General features: G+C 55.7%; 1 protein-coding gene across 1 annotated transcript in view; it reads right to left on the bottom strand.

The window, feature by feature from the left end:
* The window catches only part of LOC140404741 (multifunctional procollagen lysine hydroxylase and glycosyltransferase LH3-like), a 32,381-nt gene extending 18,420 nt beyond the window's left edge, over positions 1-13,961 (bottom strand). The window contains exons 1-4 of the mRNA XM_072493441.1: positions 13,822-13,961; positions 11,805-11,918; positions 4,589-4,654; positions 3,424-3,528 (exon numbers count right to left, since the gene is read on the bottom strand). Of these exons, the coding sequence (XP_072349542.1) occupies positions 3,424-3,528; positions 4,589-4,654; positions 11,805-11,918; positions 13,822-13,851 (315 nt within the window). The 5' untranslated portion in view covers positions 13,852-13,961. The remainder of the gene's footprint in view (positions 1-3,423; positions 3,529-4,588; positions 4,655-11,804; positions 11,919-13,821) is intronic.
* Positions 13,962-14,273: the final 312 nt, after the last annotated feature.

Genomic DNA, 14,273 nt, shown 5'->3' with positions numbered 1-14,273 from the left:
ATTGATGGAGGAAATTTCAGCCACTCCCTCTCGAAGCCCACCTGCTTCATGTGTATGTCGACGGTGGGACGTTCTCGTAGCCTCCGCTGAGTCGGAGATCCTGGGGGGGTTGGGGGGGGGGGGGGGGGGGGGATGGGGGGGCGGAGAAAGAGTGTTCAAAGCCATATCTCGCCAGCGGTGACACCATTAAAATGTCCTCTCGGGATGTGGCCGTCACTGGCTGGGCCCAGCGTTTGTTGGCCATCCTTGATTGCGTCTTGAGAAGATGTTTGGGCGAGCCGCCTTCCTGAACCTCGCTGCAGTTCGTGTGGTGTAGGTGCACCCACTGTGCTGTTAGGGAGTTCCAGGATTATGACACAGCGAGAGTGAAGGAACGGCCGATGTACTTCCGGTGAGTTGCTGCCGTGCATCTTGTAGACGGTACACACGGCTGCCGCGGTGCGTCGGTGGGGGAGGGAGTGAATGTTTGTGGAAGGGGGAGCAATCGAGCGGGGCTGCTTTGTCCTGGGCGGTAGCTGTGGACAAATGCTGTTCGATGCCCTTTAGGACCAGAAAATGCAACTGTTCTTAAGCAACCTCGAGCTCAATTGTGTCTGGCTCTCCGAATGAAAGGGGATTGTCACATGACGTGAGCTGTGTGATGCCCCTGGGTAGCGACTCGCCAACATGGGCGACATCACAAAACGTGCCTCCCGGCGAGTTCCCTTTGGCCCGGGAAGAGGAAGGGTCACGTGGGTGAACGGCCGCCAGCCGAGCTTAATCGACCGGCTGAGGCAGCGGCAGTCAACTGGAGCTCCCTCCAGCTAAGACCCCTCGTCTGGCCTCCCAACGGTTCAATCTCAGTGGCAGGTTGACTAAGGGGGAGGGAGGATGGTGTGTCAAGAGGCCTCTTATCAGAATCGCAAACGTTTAGGGGCACAAAACAAGAATCAGAAACAAGGAAAGGCCGAGCAGATTGGTCTCGTGTAACCTGTTGCCTTAGAAACACGGATGGGCCTAGTGGATTGGTCTAGTGTAACCCTGTTGCCTTAGAAACACGGATGGGCCTAGTTGATTGGCCTAGTGTAACCCTGTTGCCTTAGAAACAAAGATGGGCCTAGTGGATTGGTCTAGTGTAACCCTGTTGCCTCAGAAACAAGGATGGACCTAGTGGATTGGGTCTAGTGTAACCCTGTTGCCTTAGAAACACGGATGGGCCTAGTGGATTGGTCTAGTGCAGCCCTGTTGCCTTAGAAACAAAGATGGGCCTAGTGGATTGGTCTAGTGTAACCCTGTTGCCTTAGAAACAAGGATGGACCAAGTGGATTGGTCTAGTGTAACCCTGTTGCCTTAGGAACAAGGATGGGCCTAGTGGATTGGTCTAGTGTAACGCTGTTGCCTTAGAAACAAGGATGGGCTTAGTGGATTGGTCTAGTGTAGCCCTGTTGCCTTAGAAACAAGGATGGGCCTAGTGGATTGGCCTAGTGTAGCCCTGTTGCCTTAGAAGCGAGGATGGGCCTAGTGGATTGGCCTAGTGTAGCCCTGTTGCCTTAGAAACAAGGATGGGCCTAGTGGATTGGCCTAGTGTAGCCCTGTTGCCTTAGAAACAAGGATGGGCCTAGTGGATTGGCCTAGTGTAGCCCTGTTGCCTCAGAAACAAGGATGGTCCTAGTGGATTGGTCTAGTGTAGCCCTGTTGCCTCAGAAACACGGATGGGCCTAGTGGATTGGCCTAGTGTAGCCCTGTTGCCTCAGAAACACGGATGGGCCTAGTGGATTGGTCTGGTGTAGCCCTGTTGCCTTAGAAACAAGGATGGGCCTAGTGGATTGGCCTAGTGTAGCCCTGTTGCCTTAGAAACAAGGATGGGCCTAGTGGATTGGCCTAGTGTAGCCCTGTTGCCTTAGAAACAAGGATGGACCTAGTGGATTGGTCTGGTGTAGCCCTGTTGCCTCAGCAATGAGAGTGGGCCTATGAATTGGTCTAATGGCCTCATTCATTTTAGCAGACACAAGTGTTCCAGCACTTTGTACACTCACCTACTGACATTTACATCATACAGTTGACCTGATGTGACCTCATTACTTCACAAACAGAAAAGGGCCTCGTGATTTGGTCTAATTTGACCTTGTTGCCTCAGAAACAAGAATGGGCCTAGTGGAGTGGTCTAGTATGACCCTGTTGCCTTAGCAACAGGAATAGGCCTAATGCATTGGTCGAATTTGACCCTGTTGCCTTAGAAATGAGAAAGGGCCCAGTGGATTGGTCTTGCAGGACCTTGTTGCCTTAGAAACAAAAACGGGCCCAGTGGATTTGCCTAATTTGACCTTGTTTCCTCAGAAACAAGAATGGGCCTCGTGCATTGGTCTAGTGACACCCTGCTCCCTTAGCAACAGGAACAGACCTAATACATTGGTCACGTTTGAGCCTGTTGCCGTAGAAACAAGAATGGGCCTCGTGCATTGGTCTAGTGACACCCTGCTGCCTTAGGAACAGGAATAAGTCTAATACATGGGTCACGTTTGAGCCTGTTGCCATAGAAATTAGAATGGGCCTGTTGGATTGGTCTAGCGTGATCTCGTTGCCTTAGAAACAGGAATAGGCCTAATAAATTGGCCTAGTCTGACCTTGTTGACGTAGAAACAAGAATGGGCCCACTAGATTGGTCTAGTGTGACCCTGTTGCCCTAGAAACAGGATTATGCCGAATGCATTGGTCTAGTGTGAATCAGTTGCCTTAGAAATGAGAATGGGCCTACGGATTGGTTAAGTGATCTGTTGCCTTGGAAACGAGAATGGGCCTACGGATTGGTTTAGTGATCTGTTGCCTTGGAAACGAGAAAGGGCCTACGGATTGGTTTAGTGATCTGTTGCCTTGGAAACGAGAATGGGCCTACGGATTGGTTTAGTGATCTGTTGCCTTGGAAACGAGAATGGGCCTACGGATTGGTCTAGTGTGACCCTGTTGCCTTAGAAACGAGAATGGCCTACAGATTGGTTTCGTGATCTGTTGCCTTGGAAACGAGAATGGGCCTACGGATTGGTCTAGTGTGACCCTGTTGTCTTAGAAACGAGAATGGGCCTACGCAAAGGTCTGGTGTGACCCTGTTGCCTTAGAAACGAGAATGGCCTACGGATTGGTTTTGTGATCTGTTGCCTTGGAAAAGAGAGTGGGCCTACGGATTGGCCTAGTGTGACCCTGTTGCCTTAGAAACGAGAATGGACCTACAGATTGGTCTAGTGTGACCCTGTTGCCTTAGAAATGAGAATGGGCCTACGCATTGGTCTAGTGTGACCCTGTTGCCTTAGAAATGAGAATACGGATTGGTCTTGGTGTGACCCTGTTGCCTTAGAAACAGGATTAAGCCGAATGCATTGGCTCATTGTGACCCCATGGCTTTGGAAACGAGAATGGGCCCAGTGGTTTGGTCGAGGCTGACCACCTTACCTCGTGTCTCCCCCCCGACCACTGGCCATAATGCTCCATCTCCTGCACCAACTCGTCACAGGCTTGCTCACTGAAGATGGGGAACCAGTAGACATCGGGACACGGCTGGGACGGAGCAAAAAAAAACAAAACCAAATGATCGATAAATCAGTGGACGCATCGCATTAAAAAAACATCGACACAACCAAGTGGGCAAAATTCAGCGGATGCTCGATATGTGGAATAAAAAGAGAGAACCCTGGGAATTCAAAGTTAGTGGTCAGAAAGACTGGGGGGGGGGGTGAATGGGGGACACACAGCAAGATCGCACAGGAAGCTAAATGAGGGAGACGAGCTAACATTTCAGTGGTTGATCAGGGGTTAGGTGTTGGCCAAACCACTGAAGAGAATTATGCGGCAATCGCCAGGCAGGAATGTCCCCTTCCAGTCGGGGAACACTTCAGCAGTCAAGGGCATTCAGCCTCTGATCTCCGGGTAAGCGTTCTCCAAGGCGGCCTTCAGGACACGCGACAACGCAGAATCGCCGTGCAAAAACTTATAGCCAAGTTCCGCACACATGAGTGCGGCCTCAACCGGGACCTGGGATTCATGTCGCATTACATTCATCCCCCACCATCTGGCCTGCGAAATCCTACCAACTGTCCTGGCTTGACACAATTCACACCTCTTTAACCTGGGGTTACCCCATCTCTGGATCTGTAAAGATTTAATCACCTGCTAATGCTCGCATTCCAAGCATTGTCTGGCATCTTTCAATCTGTCTAGATATATGTTTCTGGAACAGACCTCTTCATTCACCTGAGGAAGGAGCAGCGCTCCGAAAGCTAGTGACATCGAAACAAACCTGCTGGACTTTCACCTGGTGTTGTAAGACTTCTTACTGAAGTGAACACGACAGCTGAGTCTCCTACAGTGCTGAGGGGGTCGGGGTCTTTGACCCCCATCGCAGCGAGCGGAGTGACGGTGCGCTCGCAGAGACAGCGGCCCTGACGCTGCCGCACCCCCTCCGTGCTGCCTCTCGCACCCACAGTGGCAACGCCTGCCTGGGTCCCGGTCGGGGGGGGGGGGGGGGGGAGAGAATGATGGAACTCAGTCGGGATCATCAGGAATCCCGCATTTCCCGGAAAGGCAAACATTCAGAATCCGGGACACATTCAGCACCAACCTGTTCGACAAGATTATCACTGAAGATTCGAGAGTAGTTTTCATGAATATATTTCTGTTCCCAATCCTGCTCGGGAAGGGCAAGAAAATCGTTAGGAAATTCAGAGGTACCACAATCCCAAACTAATCCCACCGCCCCACTCTCTCCCCATAGCCCTGGATCAATCCCCAAACTAACCCCACTGCCCCACTCTCTCCCCATAGCCCTGTATCAATCCCAAACTAATCCCACTGTCCCACTCTCTCCCCATCGCCCTGTATCAATCCCCACACTAATCCCACTGCCACTCTCTCCCCATCGCCCTGTATCAATCCCCAAACTAATCCCATTGTCCCACTCTCTCCCCATAGCCCTGTATGAATCCCCAAACTAATCCCACTCTCTCCCCATGGCCCTGTATCAATCCCCAAACTAATCCCACTGCCCACTCTCTCCCCATAGCCCTGTATCAATCCCAAACTAATCCCACTGTCCCACTCTCTCCCCATCGCCCTGTATCAATCCCCACACTAATCCCACTGCCACTCTCTCCCCATCGCCCTGTATCAATCCCCAAACTAATCCCATTGTCCCACTCTCTCCCCATAGCCCTGTATGAATCCCCAAACTAATCCCACTCTCTCCCCATGGCCCTGTATCAATCCCCAAACTAATCCCACTGCCCACTCTCTCCCCATAGCCCTGTATCAATCCCCACACTAATCCCACTGCCCCACTCTCTCCCCATAGCCCTGTATCAATCCCCAAACTAACCCCACTGCCCCGCTCTCTCCCCATAGCCCTGTATCAATCCCAAACTAATCCCACTGCCCCACTCTCTCCCCATAGCCCTGTATAAATCCCCAAACTAATCCCACTGCCCCGCTTTCTCCCCATAGCCCTGTATCAATCCCCAAACTAATCCCACTGTCCCGCTCTCTCCCCATAGCCCTGTATCAATCCCAAACTAATCCCACTGCCACACTCTCTCCACATCGCCCTGTATCAATCCCAAACTAATCCCACTGCCCCACTCTCTCCCCATAGCCCTGTATCAATCCCCAACCAATCCCACTGCCTCACTCTCTCCCCATAGCCTTATATCAATCCCCAAACTAATCCCACTGCCCCACTCTCTCCCCATAGCCCTGTATCCATCCCAAACTAATCCCACTGCCCCACTCGCTCCCCATAGCCCTGTATCAATCCCCAAACTAATCCCACTGCCCCACTCTCACCCCATGGCCCTGCATCAACCCCAAATTAAACCAACTGTCCAACTCTCTCCCCATAGCCCTGTATCAATCCCAAACTAATCCCACTGCACCGCTCTCTCCCCATAGCCCTGTATCAATCCCCAAACTAATCCCACTGCCACACTCTCCCCATAGCCCTGCATCAATCTCAAATTAATCCCACTGTCCCACACTCTCCCCATCGCTCTCTATCAATCCCCAAACTATTTGCATTGCCCCACTCTCACCCCAGAGCCCTGTATCAATCCCCAAACTAATCCCACTGTCCCACTCTCTCCCCAAAGCCCTGTATCAATCCCCAAACTAATCCCACTGTCCCACTCTCTCCCCATAGCCCTGTATCAATCCCCAAACTAATCCCACTGACCCACTCTCTCCCCATAGCCCTGTATCAATCCCCAACCAATCCCACTGTCCCACACTCTCCCCATAGCCCTGTATCAATCCCCAAACTAATCCCACTGTCCCACTCTCTCCCCATAGCCCTGTATCAATCCCCAAACTAATCCCACTACCCCACTCTCTCCCCATAGCTCTGTATCAATCCCAAACTAATCCCACTGTCCCACTCTCTCCCCATAGCCCTGTATCAATCCCAAATTAATCCCACTGCCCCACTCTCTCCCCATAGCCCTGTGTCAATCCCAAACTAATCCCACTGCCCCGCTCTCTCCCCATAGCCCTGTATCAATTCCCAAACTAATCCCACTGCCCCACTCTCTCCCCATAGCCCTGTATCAATTCCCAAACTAATCCCACTGCCCCACTCTCTCCACATAGCCCTGTATCAATCCCCAAACTAAACCCACGGCCCCACCCTCTCCCCGTAGCCCTGTAACAATCCCCAAACTAATCCCACTGCCCCACTCGTTCCCCATAGCCCTGTATCAATCCCCAAACTAATCCCACTGCCCCACTCGCTCCCCATAGCCCTGTATCAATCCCCAAACTAATCCCACTGCCCACTCTCTCCCCATAGCCCTGTATCAATCCCCATACTAATCACACTGCCCCACACTCTCCCCATAGTCCTGTATCAATCCCCAAACTAATACCACTGCCCCGCTCTCTCCCCATAGCCCTGTATCAATCCCCAAACTAATCCCATTGCCCCACTCGCTCCCCATAGCCCTGTATCAATCCCCAAACTAATCCCACTGCCCCACTCGCTCCCCATAGCCCTGTATCAATCCCCAAACTAATCCCACTGCCCCACTCTCTCCCCATAGCCCTGTATCAATCCCCAAACTAATCCCACTGCCCCACTCGCTCCCCATAGCCCTGTATCAATCCCCAAACTAATCCCACTGCCCCACTCGCTCCCCATAGTCCTGTATCAATCCCCAAACTAATCGCACTGCCCCACTCTCTCCCCATAGTCCTGTATCAATCCCCAAACTAATCCCACTGCCCCACTCGCTCCCCATAGCCCTGTATCAATCCCCAAACTAATCCCACTGCCCCACTCGCTCCCCATAGCCCTGTATCAATCCCCAAACTAATCCCACTGCCCCCTCTCTCCCCATAGCCCTGTATCAATCCCCAATCTAATCCCACTGTCCCACTCTCCCCATAGCCCTGTATCAATCCCCAAACTAATCGCACTGCCCCACTCTCTCCCCATAGCCCTGTATTAATCACAAACCAATCCCACTGCCCCACTCTCTCCCCATAGCCCTGTATTAATCACAAACTAATCCCACTGTCCCACTCTCTTCCCATAGCCCTGTATCAATCCCCAAACTAATCCCACTGCCCCGCTCTCTCCCCATAGCTCTGTATCAATCCCAAACTAATCCCACTGCCCCACTCTCTCCCCATAGCCCTGTATCAATCCCCAAACTAACCCCACTGCCCCGCTCTCTCCCCATTGTCCTGTATCAATCCCCAAACTAATCCCACTACCCCACTCTCTCACCATAGCCCTGTATCAATCCCCAAACTAATCCCACTGTCCCACTCTCCCCATAGCCCTGTATCAATCCCCAAACTAATCGCACTGCCCCACTCTCTCCCCATAGCCCTGTATTAATCACAAACCAATCCCACTGCCCCACTCTCTCCCCATAGCCCTGTATTAATCACAAACTAATCCCACTGTCCCACTCTCTTCCCATAGCCCTGTATCAATCCCCAAACTAATCCCACTGCCCCGCTCTCTCCCCATAGCTCTGTATCAATCCCCAAACTAATCCCACTGCCCCACTCTCTCCCCATAGCCCTGTATCAATCCCCAAACTAACCCCACTGCCCCGCTCTCTCCCCATAGCCCTGTATCAATCCCCAAACTAACCCCACTGCCCCACTCTCTCCCCATAGCCCTGTATCAATCCCCAAACTAATCCCACTGCCCCGCTCTCTCTCCATAGCCCTGTATCAATCCCCAAACTAACCGCAGTGCCCCACTCTCCCCATAGCCCTGTATCAATCCCCAAACTAATCCCACTGCCCCACTCTCTCCCCATAGCCCTGTATCAATCTCCATACTAATCCCACTGCCCCACTCTCTCCCCATAGCCCTGTATCAATCCCAAACTAATCCCACTGCCCCACTCTCTCCCCATAGCCCTGTATCAATCCCAAACTAATCCCACTGTCCCACTCTCTCCCCATAGCCCTGTGTCAATCCCAAACTAATCCCACTGCCCCACTCTCTCCCCATAGCCCTGTATCAATCCCCAAACTAATCCCACTGCCCCGCTGTCTCCCCATAGCCCTGTGTCAATCCCAAACTAATCCCACTGTCCCACTCTCTCCCCATAGCCCTGTATCAATCCCCAACCAATCCCACTGTCCCACTCTCTCCCCATAGCCCTGTATCAATCCCCAAACTAATCCCACTGCCCCACTATCTCCCCATAGCCCTGTATCGATTCCCAAACTAATCCCACTGCCCCACTCTCTCTCCATAGCCCTGTTTCAATCCCCAAACTAATCCCACTGCCCCACCCTCTCCCCATAGCCCTGTATCAATCCCCAAACTAATCCCACTGCCCCACTCTCTCCCCATAGCCCTGTATCAATCCCCAAACTAATCCCACTGCCCCACTCTCTCCCCATAGCCCTGTATCAATCCCCAAACTAACCCCACTGTCCCACTCTCTCCCCATAGCCCTGTATCAATCCCCAACCAATCCCACTGCCCCACTCTCTCCCCATAGCCCTGTATCAATCTCCAAACTAATCCCACTGCCCCACTCTCCCCAGAGCCCTGTATCAATCCCAAACTAATCCCACTGCCCCACTCTCTCCCCATAGCCCTGTGTCAATCCCCAAACTAATCCCACTGCCCCACTCTCCCCATAGCCCTGTATCAATCCCCAAACTAATCCCACTGCCCCGCTCTCTCCCCATAGCCCTGTATCAATCCCCAAACTAATCCCACTACCCCACTCTCTCCCCATAGCCCTGTATCAATCTCCAAACTAATCCCACTGCCCCGCTCTCCCCAGAGCCCTGTATCAATCCCAAACTAATCCCACTGCCCCACTCTCTCCCCATAGCCCTGTATCAATCCCCAACCAATCCCACTGCCCCACTCTCTCCCCATAGCCCTGTATCAATCTCCAAACTAATCCCACTGCCCCACTCTCCCCAGAGCCCTGTATCAATCCCAAACTAATCCCACTGCCCCACTCTCTCCCCATAGCCCTGTGTCAATCCCCAAACTAATCCCACTGCCCCACTCTCCCCATAGCCCTGTATCAATCCCCAAACTAATCCCACTGCCCCGCTCTCTTCCTATATTTCCAGTGAGGGAGTGAGTGTGAGTGGGGAGAAAGACTCAGACGGTGGGTTGGAAGGAGTTAGAATAATAAGAGAGAAGTGAGAGAGATGGATAGACAGAAAGTGAAAATGTTTGAGAGAGATGAGCAAGAGAAAGGCGGTGTGAGTTAGTAAAGGTGGCAGGGAAAGAAGGTGTGTGAGAGATAGAGAGATGTGAGGGAGAGAAAGCGGTGGGGGAATGAGAGAGAGAGGGAGAGAGGGGGAGAGAGAGATGGAGGGAGAGAGAGATGGAGAGATAGAGGGAGAGAGAGGGGGAGTGAGTGAGAGAGCGAGAGAGGAGAGAGGGGAGAGAGAGAGAGAGAATGTGTGAGGGAGAGGTGTGAGGGAGAGAGAAAGAGAGAGAGACTGTGTGAGGGAGAGGCTTGTGGGAGAGGGGGAGAGAATATGTGAAGGAGAGAGAGAATGTGTGAGGGAGAGAGAGAATGTGAGGGAGAGAGAGAATGTGTGAGGGAGAGAGAATGTGTGAGGGAGAGGTGCGAGTGAGAGAGAGAATGTGTGAGGGTGAGAGTGAGACTGTGCGAGTGAGAGAGAATGTGCGAGGGAGAGAGAAAATGTGTGAGGGAGAGAGAGAATGTGTGAGGGAGAGAGAGAATGTGCGAAGGAGAGAGAGAATGTGTGAGGGAGAGAGAGAGAGACTGTGCGAGGGAGAGAGAGAGACTGTGTGAGGGGGAGGTGTGAGGGAGAGAGAGAATGTGTGAGGGAGAGAGAGAGAGAGTGAATGTGTGAGGGAGAGGTGTGAGGGAGAGAGAGAGACTGTGTGAGGGGGAGAGAGAGACTGTGTGAGGGGGAGAGTGAATGTGTGAGGGAGAGGTGTGAGGGAGAGAGACTGTGTGAGAGAGAGAGACTGTGTGAGGGGGAGGTGTGAGGGAGAGAGAGAATGTGTGAGGGAGGGAGAGAGAGACTGTGAGGGAGAGAGAGACTGTGAGAGAAAGAGAGAGACTGTGTGAGGGGGAGGTGTGAGGGAGAGAGAGAATGTGTGAGGGAGAGAGAGAGAGTGAATGTGTGAGGGAGAGGTGTGAGGGAGAGAGAGAGACTGTGTGAGGGGGAGAGTGAATGTGTGAGGGGAGGCGTGAGGGAGAGAGAGAATGTGTGAGAGAGAGACTGTGTGAGGGGTAGGTGTGAGGGAGAGAGAGAATATGTGAGGGAGTGAATGTGCGAGAGAGAGAGACTGTGTGAGGGAGGGAGAGAGAGACTGTGTGAGGGAGAGAGAGAATGTGTGAGGGAGAGAGAGAATGTGCGAGGGGGAGGCGGGAGAGAGAGAGCGAGTGAATGTGTGAGGGAGAGAGAGAGAGAGGATGTGTGAGGGGAGGCGTGAGGGAGAGAGAGAGAGACTGTGTGAGAGAGTGAGCGAGAGACTGTGTGAGGGAGAGAGAGAATGTGCGAGGGAGAGAGAGAATGTGCGAGGGGGAGGCGGGAGAGAGAGAGAGTGAATGTGCGAGGGAGAGAGACTGTGTGAGTTAGAGAAAGACTGTGAGGGAGAGAGAGAGAGAGTGAATGTGCGAGGGGGAGGCGGGAGAGAGAGAGACTGTGTGAGGAAGAGAGAGAATGTGCGAGGGAGAGAGACTGTGTGAGTTAGAGAGAGACTGTGAGGGAGAGAGAGAGAGAGACTGTGTGAGAGAGAGAGAGACTGTGTGAGGGAGAGAGAGACTGTGTGAGGGAGAGAGAGAGACTGTGTGAGGGAGAGAGAGAGACTGTGAGGGAGAGAGAGAGAGACTGTGTGAGAGAGAGAGAGAGACTGTGTGAGGGAGAGAGAGACTGTGTGAGGGAGAGAGAGAGACTGTGTGAGGGAGAGAGAGAGACTGTGTGAGGGGGAGAGTGAATGTGTGAGGGAGAGAGAGAGAGAGACTGTGTGAGGGAGAGAGAGAGACTGTGAGGGAGAGAGAGAGAGACTGTGTGAGAGAGAGAGAGAGACTGTGTGAGGGAGAGAGAGACTGTGTGAGGGAGAGAGAGAGACTGTGTGAGGGAGAGAGAGAGACTGTGTGAGGGGGAGAGTGAATGTGTGAGGGAGAGAGAGAGAGAGACTGTGTGAGGGAGAGGGAGAGACTGTGTGAGGGAGAGGTGTGAGGGAGAGAGAGAGACTGTGTGAGGGAGAGAGAGAGACTGTGTGAGGGAGAGAGAGAGAGAGAGACTGTGCGAGGGGGAGGTGCGACAGAGGGAGGGAGGAGGAGGAATCTCGGAGGTACGGCTGTACTCACCTCGAGGTTGGTGAAGATCTGCCACAGGTCGTTGTGAAGGTGGCTGGTGTTATAGTTGGACAGGGACAATAAGTGACCAAAGTCATCGAGATTCGTCACAAACATGAAGAGTCCCTGAACCCAGACAGGGAAAGATTCAGTCAGTGAAACTCCAAACACAAACCAATCTGGAACCACCGAGACCACAACCTATCTGGGAGGCGATGGGGAGTGGTGCCACGGGACTAGGCCCAGGTGTCTGGGGTCAACCACACTGACCCGGCCCCCCCTCACGCCCAGGCCCGGCCCCCCCTCACGCCCAGGCCCGGCCCCCCCTCACGCCCAGGCCCAGCACCCCCCTCACGCCCAGGCCCGGCGCCCCCCCCCTCCTCACGCCCAGGCCCGGCCCCCCCTCACGCCCAGGCCCAGCACCCCCCTCACGCCCAGGCCCGGCTTCCCCTCACGCCCAGGCCCAGCACCCCCCTCACGCCCAGGCCCGGCGCCCCCCCCTCCTCACGCCCAGGCCCGGCCCCCCCTCACGCCCAGGCCCAGCACCCCCCTCATGCCCAGGCCCGGCTTCCCCTCACGCCCAGGCCTGGCCCCCCCTCACGCCCAGGCCCGACCCCCCCTCACGCCCAGGCCCGGCGCCCTCCCCTCCTCACGCCCAGGCCCGGCCCCCCTCACGCCCAGGCCCAGCAACCCCCTCACGCCCAGGCCCAGCACCCCCCTCACGCCCAGGCCCGGCTTCCCCTCACGCCCAGGCCCGGCCCCCCCTCACGCCCAGGCCCGGCCCCCCCTCACGCCCAGGCTCGGCCCCCCCCCTCACGCCCAGGCCCGGCCCCCCCTCACGCCCAGGCCCGGCCCCCCCTCACGCCCAGGCTCGGCCTCCCCCCTCACGCCCAGGCCCGGCCCCCCCCTCAGGCCCAGGCCCGGCCCCCCCCCTCACGCCCAGGCCCGGCCCCCCCCTCAGGCCCAGGCCCAGCTCCCTCTCACACTCAGGCCCGCCCCCCCCTCACGCACAGGCCCGGCACCCCGCCCTCACACCCAGGCCTGGCCCCCCCCTCACGCCCAGGCCCGCCCCCCGCTCACGCCCAAGCACGGTCCCCCCCCTCACGCCGAGGCATGGCCCCCCCCCCTCACGCAAGACCCGGCCTCCCCTCATGCACAGGCCCGGCCCCCCCCTCACGCACAAGACCCGGCCCCCCCCTCACGCACAGGCCCAGCCCCCCCTCATGCACAGGCTCGGCCCCCCCCTCACGCACAAGACCCGGCCCCCCCCTCACGCACAGGCCCAGCCCCCCTCATGCACAGGCCCAGCCCCACCCTTACGCACAGGCCCACCCCCCCCACACACAGAATCGTCCACCCCTCGCGCACAGGCCCGCCCCCACTGTGCATGAGTGTGTGTGTGTCTGAGTGTGTGTCTGTGTGTGCGTCTGTGGGTGCGTCTGTGGGTGCACCTGTGTGTGTGTGTGTGTCTCTCTGTGTGTCTCTCTGTGTGTCTCTGTGTGGGTGCGTGTGTGGGTGCGTGTGTGGGTGCGTGTGTGGGTGCGTGTGTGGGTGCGTGTGTGGGTGCGTGTGTGGGTGCGTGTGTGTGTGTCTGTGAGAGTGTGTGTGTGTGTCTGTGTGTGTGTCTGTGAGAGTGTATGTGAGTGTGTCTGTGTGTCTCTGTGGGTGCGTGTGTGGGTGCGTGTGTGGGTGCGTGTGTGGGTGCGTGCGTGGGTGCGTGCGTGGGTGCGTGCGTGGGTGCGTGTGTGGGTGCGTGTGTGGGTGTGTGTGTGGGTGCGTGTGTGGGTGCGTGTGTGTGTGTGTATGTGAGTGTGTCTGTGTGTCTCTCTGTGGGTGCGTGTGTGGGTGCGTGTGTGGGTGTGGGTGCGTGTGTGGGTGCGTGTGTGGGTGCGTGTGTGGGTGCATCTGTGTGTGTCTGTGAGAGTGTATGTGTGTGTGTGGGTGCGTGTGTGTGTGTCTGTGTGAGTGTGTGTGTCTCTACCACTCCCCCGCCCCCGCTCCCCCCCACCCCTCCCCCACATTCTCTCACCTTCTCGCGGATGTTTTTGCAGAGAGTCATGTCAGGGTCGAGGTTGTCCTGTGTGAACACGTTTCTCTGTCTGAGTTCACGGCGCAGAACCTCGCCTTTGATCAGGTAAGCCTGGGAAATGTACGGAACATTCCAGAGACCCCTGTGGGGGGAGAGGAACAGTCACCACCGGAAACAGTCCGACCGACGGTCCACCCGCTCCGACTGACGGTCCACCCGCTCCGATCGACGACCCACACCCTCCGACTGACGGTCCACCCGCTCCGACTGACGGTCCACCCGCTCCGACTGACGGCCCACACGCTCCGATCGACGGCCCACACGCTCCGACTGACGGTCCACACGCTCCGACTGACGGTCCACACGCTCCGACTGACGGCCCACCCGCTCCGACTGACGGCCCACCCGCTCCGACTGACGGCCCACCCGCTCCGACTGACGGTCCACACCCT

Source organism: Scyliorhinus torazame, chromosome 31, assembly GCF_047496885.1.
Source record: "Scyliorhinus torazame isolate Kashiwa2021f chromosome 31, sScyTor2.1, whole genome shotgun sequence".
NCBI classification, from domain to species: Eukaryota; Metazoa; Chordata; class Chondrichthyes; order Carcharhiniformes; family Scyliorhinidae; genus Scyliorhinus; species Scyliorhinus torazame.
Note: the sequence above shows the minus strand (reverse complement) of the source record. Positions and strands in the feature narration are given on the sequence as shown.